Raw genomic sequence first — 21,932 nt, forward strand, 5'->3', positions numbered from 1 at the left:
TCAACATAACTAATATATTTTCAAAGGAGCTTAAACGTAGTAACTGTGAAATTAGAAACACTGAATAGCCATCTATATTGATACCATTTTCAAAGGACTTCTTTAACTGTATTACCTGAATACGAAAGTAAGGATGATGAGTAGCGTATAGTAACAGTCTAGTTTAATTGGTATAGTCCAGAAGAGGGAGCTTGAAATTAAAGAGTGAATAGATATTGAAGTACCAGGAAGAATGAATAGTTCAATTATGGGAACTTTGTTATGGTTCCCCTTTATCATTGGTGGGATTTGCATTATATTAATAGCAATAGAGGTTTGGTTTTGGGATAAGTAATATCTTTTATGTTGTGTTTCTGTCTCACCAATAACAATATTCTGTTAGTTATTAAGTTAAAATACTTTTTCTTGTTGCTGTTGTGCCTGTCATTTTTGCTGTAGAATGCTTGAGAAGATCAGTAATTAATTGTGGTAAGGGTTATCTGAAGAAAAAGGAAATCATATATCCCCATCTGTGACTTACAGGACCACCTTTCTCATCAGGTGGCTGAAATATCCTGACCTGGTTTTGGTTGCAGTAGAGGTGAATTGTATGGTTTTTTTAATCTGAACTATGTGCTTTTTGATGGCACTGAGCATTTCCCCAGGTCCCTTGGAGAATGCTGATGCAGCCAAACAATGGCTTTGATTTTGTTACAACGCCCTTCTGTGCCTGTAGTGAGAATGGATTTGGAGCCTTCTCAAAATAAAAGCTCCAGTATATTATGCCTGCAGCAATTTTGCATTCCTATAGTATATAACCTCCATAACTGTCTCTGTCTTTACATTAGAATCCTATATGTACTGGCTAGGGAATGAGTTTCTGATCATTATCCTTCACTTCCATCACAAAGAAGCCCATGTAGTCTAGTATGTACATTCTTCTGTACTTATGTATATATTTGTTGATCACCATTTAGAAAAAAGTATTTTCTTGCAGCTTTGTTTCTTCATAATTTTTGATTTGTTTTTCTTTTGGCATTTATTTTTTCCATCTCAAATCTTAGTTCCAATGTCAAAATCTTGAGAATACTTAATAACTGGAAAGAAACAAATAGGTATGACTAGCTGAATGGTCATCTTACACTGTCTTACTTAGTTTTTAACTTTTTGTCAAGAAACTCAATTTTGAAACCAGTGTCACAGAAGTAGATCCTCTGAAAATACCACAGTAGGACATTTTAGGTGGTTTTGAATCTTTAAGAAACATTTTCAGTGGGAAATGACATCAGCGCTTTCCACAGAAACGTTCAATTCCAATGAACTGGCTGTATTTTTCTGCAGAAAAATATGTTGTTACCAAATTTCTGAGCAAGGCCTACTGATAAGCCCCCGATTCTGTGATGAGAGGTGATAGTGGTGACGGGCAGTCAGGAGATGGCCTTGGTGCAGCTATTGAAGCAGCAGTGCGCGCAGCCAGGTGGGCGGCCCACACGATGGCTGCTCTGCATGATCTGTGCAGATCCCACCACCTTCCTCCAGCTTCATCCTCCTCCTCTTGCCCTGCAGCTGAGCGTGGTCCCGCTCCGTCCTGCCGGGCACACTCTATGCCAAGGAGGGTGGAAGGACTTGCGAGGTCCCCAGGGACCATTTTGGTGGCCTTAGCTGGACACCCTCCACTTTGTCCATGGCTTGTGCTGTGGAGCCCATGGGAGCCCTCTGGGCTATGGCAAGTGCCAAGGTCAGGGACAGGCTCCATTCCTCAACCCTGCTGACCATGTTCTTACCTAAGATTGGTGACAGCACGTGGATTTCCATGGGAGGTTCCTCACAGAAACTCCTTTGCGCTGAGAGGTCTTTTTATCATGGTGGAGCTCATGCAAACCATTGACTTGTGGATGTGTAAAGAGCCTGTGAAGTAAAATGATGCTGTAATTATAAAATTTCCTTCAGTTCATTCAGTGTAATAATATTGAGCCTATAAAAGCAGTTCATAAAGCAATAAAAATGGAAATTCTTCACAAAAATAATTGGAGATAAGATTTTATTTCTTTCTGCTTCCAGCACCTGTTAGTTATGTGGCTTAAGAAATGCTGTGGAATTAGACATGGACTTCAGTTTTTACTGAATGTGTTTTCATGTCCAATTTCAAAGACTTATATGGTCATTATAGTAAAGTTAATCTATGTCTTAATTGTAACGGCCACTGTTCAGTCATTATTACAATGAAGTAATCATGTGTTCCCAACTGTTAATAGCTTTGTATGTCTCTGTAATGAATTTGTTGCTGTCCTAACAGGAAAAAAATTAATGGAAGTAGCTGCATAATGTTTTCATTTGAACTTCAGCACTGACGCTTTCTTATATACCATGGCACTGCATATTTGATTATAGTAATTGCAAGCTGTGGGTCTTTAATTTTAAATGCCTCTAAGAAGGAGTACTTTATTTTCCCTGTGTGTGAAGTATTACTTTTATTCTCAGGGCTCAGTAAATAATAGTAATTGTTTGTGGTTTTGGTATTGTACATCAGCAATGACATGCAACATGCTTAGAGACAGTATAAATTGAAGCCTTATACTTCGATGGTGTGCGCCGCATTGCAGAGACCATCACATTTTATTCACTGATAAAGTACTGTGTTTATTCCTTTTTAAATGGTTATTAATTGAACCCAGTTTTATATCTTCAATTCTGCGCTCTTCATCCTTAGAGGGCAGGAAAAAAACAGTTGCTTCAGCAGTTGCTAGAAAGTTTTTACCTCTCCAACAAATAAATCATCAGAACATCTAAGCTATACAAGTCAAGAAACCTCCCTGGCTACAACTTCAGAAATCTCAAAGCAGTGCCCAGGAATACAGCTAGAGGAAGGCGGAGTTACCCTCGTCCCTGTTTACTAAACCTTGGGGCTGTGCAGATGAGAGGGACTCCAAGCCCTGGGAATGCTCAGGCTGAGGCAGTGCTGCTCCAAGGGGAGGTCACCAGACTTGGGTTGAATTCTGTCCTCCCAACTCTGCATCTTTTAAGCCTCCTCTCAGCAGTCCCAGGGGTTTACTTAGAGAGCGAAGCAAGAAGAGGCTTTCTGAGTTTTTCTGCACATTGAATTTGCTCCGATTGAACTCTGACAAATCATAACCTGCGGGTGCCACGAGGATTTTCCATTTTGTCTAACACATACACATTTTGTCTCTCCCATTTTTCCTTTCCTGCAATGCATTCAGCACAGCAAGGGCTGGAAAGAAATCTGATTGTGAAACTGATAAATTGTCTCACATAGTTTCCCTATTTTGGCCATTGCCATGGTCTGGTTCGGAAAGTGCTTGGAATCCTCCTTCCCTCGCTTTGTTTTAACAAGCGCGCTCAGGGTTGCCCATTGCCAGGACTGCGCTACCTACAGCGCACATAAGCTCCCTGTCTATCTCATATCCTACGTTGCCTCCAAGCAGCCGCAGCGTAAAAGCAGATGAGACGATTTATTTTTATCATCCCCTTTTTTTTCTTTTCTCGTGAGAAAGAGAACTTCTTGAGGCTGCCCTTTGCGTTGGCTTCCTCGTAGCAAAGTCATTTACATGTTGGCAAACTGGATGTATAAAATGCTGCTGAATCAAATCTGCAAAGCATTTCACCTTTATTTTGCAGTCACCGTGACAGATCCTTTGCTGGTGGGAATAGGAGCAGTCTCGGTGACTGGAGTTTTCCTTCTTTGCACGAAGAGGGAATTGGCTCAACCTGTGCAGGTGTCAAGCAGGCGCACAGATGACAGACACCAGAGATCAGGCCCTGCGATTTCAGGTCTGATTTGGGTAGTTTGCAGTTCTGCACACTTCAGGGAGACACTTGACATGTTAAAACTTGCTGTGAGCCTTTGATATCTTTGACCTTTAAAAAAACTTTTAAATTTTGATATTCTTTAAGAAGACAGATGGTATTTTTTGATGGAATAGATAGGGATTTCATGTCTAAACATATTTCTTGGTTTCCCTTTGTTGCACTAGTTAACTATTCCATGCTTCTCACGATCTTTTCTTATAATTTGTTTCTGGATGATAATAGCAAAAGGTTATGATGAATTAAATCTCTGTGGAAACATTAGGAATTGAGTCCTGCTAGCTTCTCTGGAACCAAATGCGGATATTCATGGACACACAGCCTACCTGCAGCAATATATCCAAGTGAAAAATTGTCCTTGAGACCTCCTGGCCACAAGTGACCAGACCTCACCACCATAGGAAAAAGAATTCCCCATTGGAAATAGAGAGGAAAAGTTGTGAAAAAAATGCTGATTCTGAAAGGTTTTCCCTGTGAAGAAGGTGAGAACGAGCCTCCAAACAGCAGTGCTGTTGCAGGAAGCACTGGCTGCCCCCAGTGCTCCTCTCTGAGCTGCAGCCATGTGAAACTGCTGCTGAAATAGCCGGTCTGATGCCCCATGTTCTTCTTTCATCACCCGAGTAAGTCCTCTGGAAACATGGCAAGTGCTGCGTTTTCACTTGAACAAAATAAGGAAATCCCTGTTTTGCAGCTTTCAATACAGCACAATAATAAAAACCTTGGCACGAAATGAAGCCCTGTGGCGCACAGCGTTGCTAGCCCGGTCGGTGCTGGAGGTTACACGGCTGGGAGAAGGCAAAGGTGGCGGTTGCTGGTGGTCTTGGTGGTGCTCCTCACGGAGAGGAAATGCAGTCATGGGAGCTGAGCACCGGCTGAAGCCTCCCTAGTGATTTCAGGCTTTCTGTTTACATTGTAGTAAGACCTGCTTGTGCTTGACAAGATTTTGGTTGGCAGGAATGTGTGTGTGTGTCCAAGTGTGATCGTTCATATGTAACATACCCTTCAAGCAACAAATACACTTGTCTATGTTAGCAGAAGGCTTGGAGAGCATGACTGGAGAGCTTTCTTTATGGTGGGATGGGTTCAACATTGTAAATGTAAGGATTTTTTTCTTGCATAACAGCCAGAGGATTGTTTTCAGTGACTTTAAAATATAAACAGGTGAATGGTGCAGGATATAAGAAAGCAGATAGGCTGTATTTTTGATCCTGGTTATATTGTTTGCTCTTTTGGTGAGCACCACTGATTTTCCTTAACTTATGCAGTAAATATTTAACACCTTAGTTGTTTTCTCTGCTTGGTACAGACCCAGGAGAATTGGTGAACTGAATATGGAGCACAAGACATTTATTGGGGAAAGAAAAAATGTTTGCTTAATGTAATTTCAGATTTTGGCCAGATTAAGAACAAATATTTCAAATTTTTGATGTATTTTGTTATGTTGATTCTTGGAACTTTTTTTTTGCAGTTATTTTGGACATTGCAAATAAAGGCAATACAAAAAAAATCAAAGTAGATTCTAGGTTTCATCTGAACTAAATCAAAATCCAGATTTCATATGAGGGCCTTAAGCATTTGGTTCATTAGGAGATGATAATTTCTAGCAGGGTGGCTTTCTTTGGTGGCATTCTCAGCATCCCAGCTTTTGGCTGCCAGACTGTAGGTTGAGAAACTTCGAGGCTGCAAGCTGATCTGTATCATCAGAGATCTGAGTCTGTTTAATGAAGCTCAAATTAGCATCCAAAAGCAGAAACACTCCAACTCATTAAGCACTGCAAGAGATCTAGGCCTAATCATATAAATTAAGAACAGTTCCATAATAGAAAAGAAGCCTGACTGTGTTTCCAGAGGCAGCCGTGAGGTTCTTGGTCATTTATATTTCGGGATCGACACTGTGCCCTTGTTTCTCTTTGGAAATGTACATCAGGGTCACCGTGAGCTTGCATGTAGGCATGTTTATATGCGTTGTAGGCTAATTTTTGATGATTTTTTCAGACCTTTTGATGAATTTTTGAGATCTTTTCAAAGGTCTCTTAAAAAATCCAGGGCTTGGTCTAATAAGATGAAGACTGTTGACGGGTAGCAGATATTAGTGTAAATCTGCTGTTGCTGAAAATAGACTTTTGAAGGTTTTAATCTATGAGTTTTAAAGTTAATCTGAGTTTTTGATTAAAGTAAAAGGGATATAAATGAGATATAAAACATTTTGGAGAAGGGTGCAGGGCTATGCATAATTTATTGGGTACTCTTTGTACAGTCAATTGTTAAGTTATAAATAAAATACAACCTTAAAACAAAGATTTGCTGACATTGTGGGTAGTTATTTCCTCTGTATTTCTATTCCAAAAAAAGTTTCCAAGTTTGAACAAACAGTCACATTTTGGTCTGGTTATTGATATTCACAGTGTCGTTTCTATTTTTGGACCTATCACATTGAAGACTTTATTCTGCGCCACAGAGAATGCCTTTTCCTCCAGTAAATGTTCCATAGGCTGCAGAGCTCCTCTTGAAGCCCTGCGAGGTGCCTTGGCGCAGCAAGGGGGAACTCACAGGGAGGCCAGTGAGGTTCTGTGATACCAATTTGTCTGGCCCCAGAGATCCTGAGGAGCTCTTGGACTTGCCTTGTTGATGTGAGGTCCCTCGGTGACTCTGCTCGCTCAGGAGTTAACGTCGTGGCTCTTTCCTCCATCACAGCTGAACCTCTAGGTTAAAAGCTCTTGAGTGTTGGCACAGGAAGCAGCTCATGCTTGCTCTCTGCCAACCAAGAACTCCCTCAAACTGGATGCATTCTGAACCCCTGTAGGCTTGTTTAAAATGAGCTTATGGGATACAAGAATGCAGCCTGCATGCTATAATCTATAGAGGTCTTTGCATCGCTGCTGAGGATGAGGCAGGAAAGAGGTGTCTAAAAAGCTCACAGAGCTTCTACAGCAGTCATGGAGATGCTTTCTGAGCGTAGGTAGGGATAACCCATGGTGAGCCTGATCAAACAGTGGAAGCAAAACATACTGTCCTAATACAAGTCTTATAAATGTTGCTCGCAAGTCCTCTGGAGCAGCTGAAATTGCCTGGTTTCAAAACCTCTGGTTCTTCTCCACATGGTCCTGACACTGAGCTGCATTACTACATCTCATCCCCAGGAGCAGCAACTTTTTGGCTGCTTAAGAGGAAAAGACCCAACCAGTTTGAGCATATGAGTGAAGCCTTTCCCAGCACTGAGCCTGAGCGAGCTGTGGAACAACTGAGCAGGAAATAAGCTAATAAAGGGATTTGAGAATATGCATTTCCCATATAAGGCGCTGTAACATGGGCTTGTTGCTGATCTCCTGGTTATTTTGGTGGAAAACTTTAGATTCCATCACTTTTTGAACTCGCTTGTGATCACAAGGAATTTACTGCAACTGACGTCCACGACTGCAGCATTTCACCTTGCTCGTGTCAAAGGCAACCCAAGAATGGACCGGTCCTAGAGCAGATCAGGGAAGAGACTAGTTCTGCTTCTCCCTTTAGCCCCGAGCCCCGATGCAGAGGAAGGGGGAGAGAGGTGGGAGAGGCAGCTCAGCGCGGCGCCTGCTTCTCCAAACCAGCTCCCCCAAAGCCGGCGTGGGGAGAGGAAGCCCTGGCTCCACAGAGCCTGCTGTCTCCCTCAATAAACAAAGCTCTGGATTTGGGCACGTTGCCCAAAGTGTTGGTGCACGGTGCCTTCTCGCCCTTGCTGCTCTGCCTGGCCTTTTAAGGCTATGTGACAGTTTGCTTAAGAGCATGGTAAGGTGTGTAATTCAGCAATGATTAACGAGCACGGGGCTGCTCCAGAGCTTCAGTGTTTCTGTAGCATCGGTCGAATTCCCTTCTCAGCAGTAACTCCCTAAAGTCTGACATGGATTTTCGGAGCTTGGCCTCCCAACCTCTGCACTGTAAGTGTCACCTCTTGCTGGCTCTTACTCTACATGAATTTAGAGCCGTCCACCTTTCCAAGAGTGCTCTGCACTGTGGAACTGGTTTTGCTTGTAAATGTGAGGCCAGATGTTCAGAAGAGCAGAGCTCCCGTTTAGGCATCCAGCAATTACTGCTGTGACACACGCTGGTTGCATCTGAAAATCTGAAAGCTGCCTGTTTAGACAATGAAATATTCAGGCTGGCTAGTTCGTGCACTGCTATAAGAAGTGGCCTATATGCATATAATTCAGGAGTTCGTTCAAAATAGCATGCACTGAATCACTGTCTCAGTTTTAAACCACACATTGTGCCATACTAGTTATTTTGATTTTGTGCCAAGCAGTTACAACTAACATTTTCTTTTCTTCTTCTGTAAAATCTGTTAATGAAGGCTTAATGAAGCAATGAATGCAGGTCTAAAAAATAAATCTGATTCATTAACAGATGCCTTTTGTTTTCTTTTCCAGTGACATATTTGATGCCATGTTCCCCGTTACACACATTGCAGGAGAAACAGTCATACAACAGGGTAATTTTTCCTCTTTTTTTTTTTAAACTTGCATGTTTGCTAAGACTGTGCAATTCACGTCTGAGATTTATCCTCTTTGCTTAACAAGAAGAATGATCACATTCCAAAAGCCTGTAAGTGTTAATGCTGTATCAAAAGTCCATTGATGCAAGGCATGTCTTTTGTAGTGCTACAATTAGCCAAATTCTGATATTTAAAAACTTTCATTTCTTAAGTTAAACTACTCAGCAAGTAAAGCACAGTTCAGAATGAGCAAGAGTGGCCCAGCCTCCCTGGGAGTAATTAGAGATGGAAAATATTTCTGTGGTTGTCGGGAATATTCAGCACCTCATTGTGCTGTATCATAGTTATCACACTTGGCAACTTACCTGCATGCCTGCAGCATGTTGTGGAGGACTTCGTTATCCTCAGGATATACTGAAGCCTCCTGTGTGATTACGCTGAACCAAGTGCTGAATCAATCAAAAGAGAGAAATTAATGCAATCAAGAGATAGTAGTAGGAAGAAATCATAGTGATATTTTGATTTATGAAGGAAAATAAGCAAGGACATTTAAGAAAATGAATCCCTTTTTAACTAATCAAGTGTGCAAACCTGTGCAAATATGTACAGAATTAAATATGGAGACGGGAAATTACATTTTAGCAGACCCTCAGGAAACAATCATCACTTATATTTTGCTTCTAGGTGACGAAGGAGACAACTTCTATGTGATTGACCAAGGCGAGGTGGATGTAAGTATTTATTAGCTTCATTTGGAAACATGCACTTGTCTTTTAAAATGTATACTTTTACAATCCGGTATTTATTCTGAGTCTACATGGTACTGGCATACAGCTTGATCCAGCAATATTCTACGGTTGGGCTTCTATTGTTCTTGACACAGATTTAACAGGGTTGGTCTCATTAGTTGGTTTTTGTTGTGTTAAGTCACTTGTGCATAGTTTTATACTTGGCATGTTTGACATCCTAGCTTATTTGTCCATCCCAAGCAGGAAGATATGGTATCAAAACCAAGCAAATGACATTATCTTTAGAAGCCCAACCACACGTGAAGGTGTGCAGTCTTTGGCAGAGGAGGCCACCATGCTGGAATGCACCTGAGGGTTCAGATGAACCATAAGGAAAATATTTTCTTTAATCAGCCGGCTTAGCGCATGTGCATTTTTTTTTCAAATTGAGATACAGCCTCAGGCAGCTAGTTTCATCTTAGAAACCTTAATTTGCTTTTAAAATTATGTCCACGTATACGAACAATGCAACATATTAAGAAAGCGGGGATTATTGTAAGTATAAGGTGCACCGTAAGACCACAAAATGTTTACAAGAGTTTGCAGTGGTTTAATCAGCAAGTCTTTGAAACAAAGCTTCCTTCTGAACCTGCCCTCGCCATCCTAATTTATTCACATCTTATTTGTATGGAGCTGACCCTTTTGCAGCTTTCTGTGGTGCTCATTTGAATGAATCCTCTAGAAACTGTTTCTTATGCATCCACAGCTGTCAGGTAGGATGGGCTTGCTGATTAGCAGTGCTGGCATTCAGACACCCAGATGCGTTTTGTTTGGAGTATTTAAAGAATAAAGTGATTTATTTTAAGACCAACAGGAGGCATATGGTTATTTTAGTGAAAGTTGGTTTTTTTTTTAGAAGTCTGTTTGTGTCAGGAGACTGTCTAATTGGTATTGTTGGGATTTGAGAAACCTCACTCGCTGCCTCTGCTTCTGGAAGTTGCTTCTCAGGAAATCCGTCTGACTCATGGTTCCTATCAGGCATACCTCGCGCTAGCAAACATTGCCACATCGGCTCTGCCAGAAAATAAAAGGGCAGTATTTATAGAACAGTGCTAAAATTTAGCCTTAAAGTAATTTGTCTGAGCTTGGTGCTGCGTTTAATGACTTCATTGGCTTTGAATCAGATCCGCATACGCAAATGCACATATTGAAGTTATAGATTAATCCTATTTAAAAATAATCTGTTCTTGCTTGGGACCTTTAGGAAAGTGTTCTTTAGAGTTTGTCTCAGGGATGGAGTGCAAATGACACCAGAAAATGGTCTAGAAAGACCATTTCAAAGATTCAAATTCTTTTGTAAATAATTGTGAACACAGATCAATGAAGAAGAGACATCCATCCAGATCATTTTTCATTGATGGTCTCTTTAGTCCATGGAAGTCTTATTCAGAATATTTTTTTATGTGGTTCCCAGAAATCTTTCAAATGCCTTGGAGGCCTTTGGGATAGAATTTAGGATAAATTTAAAAAAAAATGCTACAGTGGCCTAAGTCCTACTGCAGAGCAGTTACATGTATGCTCTGAAGTTGCGGAGATATTTTCGAAAATTTTATCTTAAGCCTCTGGTTTGACAGGGTACCTAAGCACTGGTCTGCCCTTAAGCACCTGAATAATTCTGTTGGCTTCAGTGGGACTCATATGTGTAAAACTGACTGATCTTATGAGTCTTTCCTGAACAGACACAAGCTCACTCGCTGTTTTGATGAAGATCAAAGTGCACAGCTTTGTTTTACACTTTGTTAGAGTTGAAGGCAGATTTTTTCTTTGTTTAGCTCGCAGTTCTCCAGTCAGTCATTTTTGGTACAGGCTGTTTTGCAGCCCTGCCTCTTAGGCATCTTTCCTGCCTACTCTGAGGTTTTCAACAGCAGATTTTCTACGGAGTAAGTGAAGCTGTTTATAATGAAATAACTGTGATTCTTTGAGTTAGATCATTAAATTCACACAAGCATCCTCAACCCCAGTTTCCCTAGTAGCCAAAAGCAGCTTGGAAAATGGTCAGAATGGATGGACAGTGATAATGTCATCCTGATGCTTCCCAGGGTTGTGTACAGGAGCTTCCCAGCCATGGGCTCTGGGACAAATACATCCAACCAGGGCTTAGGAGATGCCGTTTTGATAGAGCGTACTCCAGTGACAGCCAAACCTCCCGAGCCCACAAGTCTGCCTGTGACCAGCTCCCCTAAGCCGCATCTGACCCCTCTTCCCACTCACTTGCACCTCACTGCTCTTGTCTCTGGATACCCTCTCCTCCCTAAGCCTGTCCTGCATCCTCATCCCAAACCACACTGAATTCCCAGTGCTGCTTCCCCCTTCCTGCACGAAGTCCATACCAGGGCACTCGGTGCCACAGCTCATGCCCCTGTGTGAAGCAGCATCTTCCACATCCCATAGGTGTGCACACTAAATATAGTGCTCCCCAGAACACTTTTTCCCCACTTTCTGAGCAGCAGTGCTAAAATCCCTCTTGTCCGAAGAAAACCCAGACTGCTAGTAAGCGAGCTGCAGTTCATTTAAGCCTTGCCAGATACTTTCTTGGCATTCTTCCACACTTCTCCAAGAAAAAGAGCTACTTGGAGAGTAGACAATTGACCCCGAGACTTCAAGCCTCAAGCCATTTTCTGCCTAGTTCAGTTGGTGTTGGCATGTGCACCGAGGCCTTTTAACCCCTGGCCACACCACTTACTTGCATCATTTCCATGATCTGCACAGAAGTGGCAGGTAGAACAGCACTGTGAATTTAAGGAGCAGTTTACTCTGGGGACTGATAAACCACCAGCTTTTCCATAGGCTTGCATAAATGAACATGGAGATGGTGATTGCCATCATAAAATTTCCATCCCCTGGAAGGAAGTCAGGGCAGAACAAAAAAGAAAAAAAAAAGAAATCCATCAAACAAGCAATTGAAAACAATTAAATCAAAACCAAAATCAGAATAGCAAAAGTAGCATGTGGCGTTTTAAGTAAAAAGCAAAACCAAACCACACATTTAATCACATGTTATTTAGAGTATTAGAGTGTTTAGAGAATTAGAATGGATGACCCAAAATCATGCAAGAGGTTTCTCATGAGAGAGAGGTCTCCCTTAGAAATAATGTGTCAAATTTAGAGTACAGTTCAATAACATATTCTTAACTATGATAACATTTTATCTTCAGCATTCTCACTTGGTTAGGGTATGAATAAGCACTTTTAGTACATCCATAATATAAAGTACATTTACCAGTTACTACGGCAGACAGCCAGTAAGATACAACACCACTCGCTTGACAAGCACTGCCCAGCTCACCATGAACCCCAGGCTAAGGGAGAAAAGCACAGATTTTTGTATGAAAAGGACAGATTTTTAATATCCCTTGCTCTGACCAGCACGATGATTTGCAAGCATACAGCAACTGAGGGGGGAAGTCAGTCTGGGTGGACGGACATCCATAGAGGTGCTGGGAACCATTTTACCTGGCTTTAAAGAAACTGAAGTGTCCTTAAAGAAAGCAGAAGCTGCAGGAGCTGGCCAAGAAAAGGGGTTCTAGACTGTGGGCTGTTATTTTCAGAGACTCCCTTTAGGGCAGCTTGTCACCTGCCTTGTGTGGCCCCTCAGCTGAGAGAGGAGCAAGCCCTGACCCTCCTACTGGGCCTGACTCCCCAGGACACTGTTAGTAAGGAGGACATCAGCAAGAGGTAGGTCTGAGAGCAACCTGAGGTTGTTCCTCACACACGTTGGCTACCACACGCCACGTATGGTTCAGTCCTTGGCCAAGCATGGGCCTGGAAGGGAGCTTAAGGCACTGTCAGTTCCAGTCTTCTTCCTCCTTCACTGCTTCAGGGCAGCACCATAACAGATCATCGCTTGCTGGAGGAGAATCTCCAGCATGTGGGTAAAGTTTATACTAGGTAGATCATGGCTTGAGGTTTTATAGCTCAGAGGTCAATTGCCTACCGGAAGCTTTTCTGCTTAGAGAAATGGGAATGGATGCCAAAAAGTATCTGGCAAAGCTTAAATTATAGTTTCCAGTAAAGATGTTGAAAGTACCTGCTAAAGTATGTGTCTTGCAAAAATCTCTAATCCATATTTCTAAATATAAAAATAACTTCCTGTTTATTATTTTAATCTTTTAACCTCACATTTTTTACTTTGAAAAGGAGTGTCCACCATCCTTTTAAAATAGCCTTTTTTTTTTTTAGGCTCAGAAACTCCCTATTCTATTTAATATCACAGCACCTATTTCTGCAGACATTTTCAGATTTCCTTCTTATAAAACAATAGCAACCAAAATATAGAGTACTGAAAATCAAAATTAAAACTTTTCAGGATTTTTTCTCTTAAATAACTTATGTGTTTACTGTATTGAGTTATATTTGGAGCTATAAGTCAATTTTGTGGAGAAGAGATTATCCTCTGATTGTAGGTCAAACCTCTTTGAAGCCCTTAATTGTATATACAGATTGTCTAGATTATATAAACAAAATAAATATTATGTAGTGGCTTATGTGAGAATAATGCTGGATTTTGAAACTAATTACATTTTAGTGTTCACTGTTAGTTTCCATAGGTAACTTTTTGTTTGAATTCCCCCATTATTAATTTCTTCCTGGTTGATAGCTTCCTAATTTCAGAAGGATGCTTTTGGAAATTTTAAATGGAAATTTTAAATCTTTTTTTCATACTAGGATTTTTAAGGATTCTCAATACAAGATACAAGTTTATATTATGAAAATACTGACTGTATTTGAGAAAGTTACCCACAGATAAATACCTTTCATATCTAAGACTTGCTTATTTTTCCAAGAAGAAATGGATCTCATCTTCATTTTGGGAGAGCAAATATTAAGACTTGACAAGACACAAATCACAAATTGCTACAAACAGATCCCAGGGAACGAGGAGATTTAAGATCTGAAAGTTGCAATGCCTGGAACAAATTATATTGTCTGTGTACATCACAAAGTGGCAGCAAAAAATGCTGAAAGTTAACTTGAAAACAGCAATACAAAATTAAAGACTCAGTAGTAAAAGTAAATTCATTCCTATGAAACTCACAGTTTTATGATCATATCCTGCTTGCAAACTAAATTAATATATTACTGTTAATGGTAAGATTACATTTTGCTTCTCTAGACAACATGAAGATGAATGAGGCCAAGGCACATTCCTAGTGCATTGAGCACTGGGTGACTCATTGCATTTTCTCTCACAATTAGCACATATGTATATCACAGCCTTTGAAGAAAGGAATTGCTGATGTCTGTAGATTTTTCCCACTTGCCGCCTTGAAAAAATAACAACGTGAACAAAGTTGTGTGATTTTTAAGCCCACAAAAAATGCAGGGCTCGTACTAAATGATGGAAGACAATGGAAATCTAGAATACTTCTGGTCTGTGGAAAGTAGCAGGTTCTGGTTGCTTTATTCTTTGGATTTGGGGATTGGCAGCTTTATAAAAGAAGAGGGATCCAGGTATCGTGCAGCTGTGATCAGCAGTTCAAGTCACAACCAGGAATAAAACACTTGTATATTGGCAACTTTGGTTACAGTTCATGGGTGCTAAAACTGCACAAGCCAAGCCCAGCATTTTGGGGGCTAAAGAAGGAGATCTTCCAAGCTGCTAACATGTAACATTGGTTTTTATAAGCTGCTCTTAGATTAAAATAGCTTTGCTTCCCACACCTGGAGATACTTTCCATTCTCTTTTAAAAAAAAAAAAAAGTTTTAAAACAAATCACAGTGAGACTGAACTCTTCGCTAAAGGGCAGAATGCAATATATCATCAATGCAATTTAACATCATCATGGAGACAAAAGTTTGTTGTTGACTTGGGTCATTCCAGAGAACAAAATACAATGGCTTTCCTCTTAACCTAAGAATAGCTTTTTTTTTTTTTTTTTTTTTTTGGTCTTTTGGAGATTGATATTTTAAATGGCATTTTTATTGGGGCAGTGAATGCTGCCTCCAAGGACTGTCACATCAACAATTTGATTTCACTTCAGAGAATTTTAAACCTGACACACCTGGGGTGGGAGAAGGAGCATTTGCATAAACTGTTTACAGGCTACATGTCAAACATGTTTGGGGGAGTCTTGTGAGGTGAGATAGTAAAAATAAAGACATCTTGGAGCAGATCAGTAGTAACCTCTCTTTATAACAACCATGCAGCAATAAATGTCTGCCCTTTATTTGCTCTACCTTGAGTTTCACCAGCTTAATTCCTCTCTCTGAGCAGCAGTCATAAAACTATTTTAACAAAGAATATTACCATATTGCTTAAAAAAAAAAAAAAAGTATTGGAATGAGTTTGCTTCCCCACTTACAATTGAAACTCCGCTTTATATCCCTTAATGAAGTAGCTCTTGCTTCAGTGAGTCATTTTACCATACTACTTCTTATTCAATATCAAATACTGTGCTCATAAACACAAAAGCTGCCTATTTTGATTTATTTTTACCCATTATTTCAGCCTTTTGATCCTCAGACACTCCAGGAACAAGAAGATCCATAAGCTGGTTTGTAGTTGAGCAGTAATGCTAATACTGCTCCTTTTCAGCTGTTACACAAATCCCAGAGGTCTCCTGATAAGCTGAACTGGTCCATGGCCTCATCTAGCTCCTACTGAACCAACTTTTCACTGAGCTCAGCAGGAGTGGGACTGGAGCTTAATTGGATATTGGGAAGGTAAATTGGGATTGATTTCGGTTGTAGCTTATAACATGCTTTTTCAGCATAACATGCTTTTTCATCATAAAATGAAGGCAAAAGTGAAATGAATACTGACACTTCTGTGAATTTTGACCCCAGGTCTTTTGTTTTGGTCAACAACTTTTCTCATGCCTAGCTTAAGATTAGCCTTAGTTTATATATTTATAAAAACGGAGGGTCTGTTACTCAGTAATTGGTGGTAGGTTATGACCTCTTCTTTTGCCATGGTTTCCTGCTTGAGTTGAGAGTACCTGAAGTTTTCTTTACATTTCTATTCACTAACTGCCCAACAAATGAAATTCATTCTGGTGGATTACTGTTGTTTTTGGTCTGTTACACATTGGGATACATTCTGCGCTGGATAAATGCACACAGCCTTTCCTACTCTCTAAACTCACTGACACATTAACAGAATGAGAAGGGTTTATTGTGTAGGTTTGTAGCAGCAAGGCTACAAGCAAGCTGCATAATACACAATCCGTACTGGTCTTAGAATATGCTATTATGTCTCATAAGCTGTATTGCCAGTGAATAGAGAGGAAAATTGCCCAATGGAAAGCACCTGCACAAGTCCCCCTTTCTGCAATGATGGTTTTACGTAGCACAAAAGTGTAAGACTTCAACTTAAATTATATGGCATGCAGGAGAAATGCTGTGAATAGCTGTATAAATCCATCCCAGGATTTGGGAAGATACCTTATCTAAAAAGGCTTTGCGGCAAATATTGTTTCCTAAGTTATATACAACTGCTGAATGAGTTAAATACAAAGGATAATGCTGTGTATAGCTTCTCAAATCCAAAGCACTTAGTATTCTTCACTCAGGCAGAGAGAAATTTTAATAGTTATCCTTAAGTGGCTGTTGGAGGTACTGACTTAAAGCAGAAAAAGATGTTCCTTTTTGGAAGATATCTCCCTGTTTTGTTTATTTTATGGCTATAGCCATAATTATAGTATTTTTCACCAAACCTTATTACACATTTCAACAAATCTCCTCCCTTTTAAGTCTGACAGTGTTAATAAAAAGGCACCAGTTGTGGCAGTTCTGCTTGTCCATTGTCTGAGCCTTGAACACCAGAAGGAAAACTTGATGCCAGTTAACCACAGGAGCTGAAAATTCAGCGAGTAAATACAGTCATTGTACTGAAGCAAGATGACTTGAAATTCAGTCCACAAAGCAGGTTGTTGCCCTCTTTTGTGGCTGACTGAGGAAACTTATTATTTTCTTCCTGTGTCTCCAGCATTGACTATTAGAAAGGAAATTGCTAACAGCCTTTTAGGTAACTGTCAGTAGGAGGAGTTGCCAAACTGTTTTTGCTTCTCTCCCCGTTTTGTGCATTAGGTTTATGTCAATGGAGAATGGGTCACCAGCATTGGAGAAGGAGGCAGCTTTGGGGAACTCGCCCTGATTTATGGAACACCCAGGGCTGCTACAGTCAAGGCCAAGACAGATCTCAAACTTTGGGGCATCGACAGAGACAGCTACAGACGCATTTTAATGGTAAGTGTATGGAGAATGACTTGCTTGGAGAACTGGCATTTTCTAGTTTCTTTCATAGTGCCAGAACTGTGCATCAAACTTCTAGCCTGTGTCCAAATGACATTGATGATAAAAAGCTCTGCAGTCTGTGTTTCTAAATAAATAGAGAGTACTTGACCATAACATTCTGAAATTGTGCTAAATAAAGTAAAGTAGAAGGTGATAAGATACAGTAGAAAGGTGCCAAAGCACCTTGAGTAACAATAATTATTATTTATCAATAAGAGAAGTATGAAAATTTCAGGAGGCCTCCATGACCCATTAGAGCTAATGCACATGCTCTCCTTACTGAGAATTTCTGAACTCAGCACTACTCCTGCCTCTGTGATCTTTGTATTGGTGCTGTGAGCTCTTCTGGGCAGGTGATACCAGGGAAATTGTGGCCTGCTAAAATAAGTCTCAGTGGGACTATACATGCCATCTCTTGCTGGGGAGCATGAATCTAAGAGGATGCAGAGAGAGCTGCACAGAAGTTTTGCTAACAACTCACAGCTCCATTCCTTTCCAATACCTCAACCTCTGCAGTAAAGCCTGACAGACCCTCTGGGCATCTGCAGTGTGTGCTAGGCTATGGATTTGCTGTCAGTTCTTGAGTAGTGGGTTTATAATGGAAGCTTTGGCAGATAATTAACTTTAGCAATGTCTTAACTCTTTTTTTAAAATTTTTTACGACTGCTTGTTTCTGATGTCATTGTGCATATCTTTTCCTTCTCCATAAAGTATTTCTTTCTTCTTGATAATTTACAGACAGATAGCTTTATTTAAAGTTTCTTTCTCAGTAGGAGTTGACTCTGAAAGCTGCATTGTTTCATTCAGACCTGAAGGAAACGATATTATTTTTCAGCATAGTGAGGGAATGTGTGTTTTGAGATTGTACATAGATTCACTGATATCATGGAAAATAGAAAAAATAGCAAAAAGTTTGAGTAGATTTAATATTTGAATAATTAGTTTTTATGTGACAGCACGTAAATATTATATATGTAAATACATAATAATAATTTGTTATATTGTTGATTGATTTATACTCTCTGGTGACTGTTGGATGTCTGCTTCTGTTTTTCACTCTGTATTTCATAGACAGAGTTCTCTGAGTTCTCTGTTTCAAAAATGAATATCACGCTGAGTCTAGGAGAGCATGTCTGATGGAAATATCCTTTATCCTGGAAGATTCAGTATAATAATGAGAAGCAGGATGTTTTCTTTTTCATGTTTAAGCAGGATGAACAGTTTCTGAATGCTTCCCAGTGAAGGGAAAGCAAGTATTAGTAATTGAAATGTTTCTGTAAGATACTTCCAACTCATGAGGCAGGAGAATTTCCCAGCAGATTTATGAAGCTCACATTGCTCCTTAGTCCCACGTTCTACATGGAGACGAGGGAGAAGAGTTTAGGATAACTGGTGCGATCAAACTACATACTGCAAGGAAGACTCAAGGGTATAAAGAAGGAATGCAGGAGGGAAATAAATGTCAGGACAAGTCACGTATTTATTGGCTTTTTAAGAATAGCTTCTTATGGCTGCCTTTAATCTTGCTTCTAAAGAATAGAAGGGACAGATTCACAGTCCTTCTAGCCTTGAGGTAATTTTGCTTTCAGCACTGATGAAATTAGTGGTACCTAGCATCATTCAAGCTTGTGAGCTGTTTGGGTTTGGTCATGCATCCATCATCATCTAATCGCAGCCTTCAGAAGATGAGTATTTAGTGAAGAGACAGGATTTGACTATAAGGGCCTAGAATCTCAAGTTGGAAAGGCTGTTCTTTTTAATACTAGCTTTATCCACGTGTACAAATTGAATATAATGTATTGTATTTTTTGAGTCAATAAAAATTGATGAAATGCACTACACTAAAACTGCATTTCACTAGGTACCTACTCAATGTAATTTTACTATTCCCAGTACTTGGATAGGAAATATTGCAGGTAGCATGGGAAGTTAGCTGCTTCAAGTACAGAAATGTTCCGTTTTGTCCATTGTGGCTGTGATTTACTCATCCAAATGATGCTGATTCTGTCATCCTTTTATGTATTTGTAGAAGTGCAGTGTGAGCAGTCCCTTGGCTTTAAGTGAAATGAGACCCCCAGCTCTGTGCATGTATATGAGAGCAGGTTACAGTTACTCTGCACCCTCTGGCAAGCCCAGGAGTTAGTTATGTTTTAGGGACTGTGTTTCATACTTGAAAGTATCTCTAACATTACGTGACTGGTTTTGCTTTATGCAAACCTTATGCTTCCAGAAAGCTGCTGGATATTTTGGATGTAGGAATACTTCCGCCTTGAAATGAGAGGTAGTGCTTTTTAGGATATCTTTTGAAATATATCATTAAGATGATTTTAAAACTGAGAGGGAGCAGGGCTTTTTTGATTTCCTGTTTGCAAATATTTTTATCCAAGGGATCAATGACATTTTTCTCCAAAGATATGTTTTCTTTCTTTAGCAAGATTAAGCTGCTCCATAACCAGTGGTTGGATTTTCTTTTGTCTGCATTCCTTCCTGGCCATGACCAGCTCCATATTTTCGCAGCCTAGTGTTGAAATTTTATTCAAGTTGTAACTATTTCTTAGCAAATGATATCTTCAGATCCAGAGTTGCCAAAAAGATTTTATCCTGTCATTAGGCACTTGACTCTGTACCTCATTTCTCCTTCTCATTTCAAAGTTCTTTACTTTACATTTAGTCAGTTCAAGCATTTAATTCTGCCTCATGCCTTTTTCTCTGCCTGCATGTTTTGTTGTGCCATACATGTCATACCACCTGGTTTATTATGGTATGAATAAAATGTATTTCAGAAGGCTTGGGAATTTGGGTCTTCCCTTTCTTGGATGGACAAAGCTTCATGCAAAAAGATCCTGCTGGCTTTTAGTTACACTTGTCATCCATTTATTACTTTAGCCTGTCTCAAAAGAAGTTTGTTAAAACAGATTTATTTCTTCATGTCTCATTGTCTCTGCTTAGCTACACTAATGACTTGAGGGTGATACTCAAGTTTGTTTTAGCAGCTGTAATGATTGTGAACATTGGGCTCGTTCTTTTTGTTAAGATTTGCAGAGAAAATGCATGGAATTGTTGCACTAGATGCAATAAAAAAGCCACTACAATTCCTTCAACATGTTCCCCCCTCAGTATACTCACAAATTATCTAACCACATGTGTGCTATTTGTCTCATAGAATTCTCTGTCCTGTGTTGCATGTTTCTTGCTATTGCAATGTTTTTTGTTGTGTGTATATGTGCGTACACAAACACAAACACTTATATATGTACGTATGTTGTATTTATTTCCTTACAGTCTCCTGAGTGAGATGAGAAGGGGATTCTGTCATAGGATTCTCATGTAGTTCAGTTGTTAAAAATGTTGCTCTGTCTCCAGTGCAACTGGGATTCAAGAGCATCGCGGAGCGGGGAACATCCCAGGGTAGTACAATATTTGTATTCTAAATATAGCAAATACCACAAATACCAGAGAAGCAAATGTCTGTATCCCAACATCAAATCGATCCCCCAGACAGTTCAGTTCCCAGACTGAGGAAATTTGATGTATTAATTTCTCGTAATTTCTTCTGTAAGAAGGCCTGATTCAGGACAATTTTGCTACCATCTAGTTCCACGGTCCAAGATACCTGGCCTAAAAGGGTAGCTGCACATTAGATACAGACTTTTTGACTGTATGACATCGAGCATTAGCAGTTTTGTCACGTTTACCTTCCCACCTTTGATAGGATTTACACAGCTATGACTTCTCTTCCAGGACCTTAACTGATGTGCTCAGTATGAAGCACAACAGGCCAGCTTTGCTCTTAACAAGTCGATTGTATTATTGGATATAAATAATAACTAATCTAGATTAGTCACTCCCTACTGTTATGTCTGATTTTCTTTATACTATTTTGGCTTTTTTTTTTTTTTTTTTTTGGTTTCTTTTCCCAGCTATGAATGGGAGAACAGGTTCTTTAACAAGTGCTTTTCACCACGCAAGCAAGTGAAGGACTTCATGCTTCCATAGATCATAGATTGCTTGGTAGCCAAAACTCAAAGCAAATCTGCATTCCGACTCACATCTGCGCAATATAGCACCGGGGTCTTGCAGGGAATTTTGTTTTCATGGGACCAGTACACATTGTTTGAGTGACTCTCTTCTTTTTCATGCTCCCGTAAGAATGTACATACAAGGCATCATTCAATATCGGGTTTACCCAGGGATTAAAGGGAGCTGGAGCCGTCCAGAAGGCCTTTCCGGCGCTTCCTGCCAGCTGCATACCTGCCAGCATAACTCTTTTATTTGAAACTTGAGCCAGGCTTTGCCTTTCGGTGGCCATTTGTTTGGCTTCTTAGCAAAGGCGGGGATTTCTAGGAAAGACCCGATCTACTTGGGCAGCCCATCTGGACAGCCAAAAAAAGGGAGCGGGAAAGAAGACAGTAGGAGGGTTGGAGGGGCAGAGCAAAGGGAAGAGAGACCAGACTGGAGGAGTGGGAAGAAAGAGTGGAAGGAAATGGAGGAAATGAGCAAGGAACAGTTGGAAGATGGATGCACTCTTCTAAACTCTCAGAAAAAAAGAAAGATTCAGCAAGACCTGATATAAGCTCAGTGACATTCAGATTTCACAGCCTTTACTTAAGCTAAGTTTAGGGCTTGCCACATTTTAA

The 21,932-nt window shown here is 40.1% G+C and overlaps 1 protein-coding gene across 1 annotated transcript in view; it reads left to right on the top strand.

Annotated features, from left to right (window-relative positions):
* The window catches only part of PRKAR1B (protein kinase cAMP-dependent type I regulatory subunit beta), an 87,341-nt gene that overhangs the window by 39,149 nt on the left and 26,260 nt on the right, over positions 1 to 21,932 (top strand). Inside the window, exons 5-7 of the mRNA XM_026053961.1 lie at positions 8,208 to 8,269; positions 8,957 to 9,003; positions 17,089 to 17,247. Of these exons, the coding sequence (XP_025909746.1) occupies positions 8,208 to 8,269; positions 8,957 to 9,003; positions 17,089 to 17,247 (268 nt within the window). The remainder of the gene's footprint in view (positions 1 to 8,207; positions 8,270 to 8,956; positions 9,004 to 17,088; positions 17,248 to 21,932) is intronic.

Source organism: Nothoprocta perdicaria, unplaced genomic scaffold (assembly GCF_003342845.1).
Source record: "Nothoprocta perdicaria isolate Ctin4 unplaced genomic scaffold, notPer1 scaffold_12, whole genome shotgun sequence".
In the NCBI taxonomy this organism is placed as follows: Eukaryota; Metazoa; Chordata; class Aves; order Tinamiformes; family Tinamidae; genus Nothoprocta; species Nothoprocta perdicaria.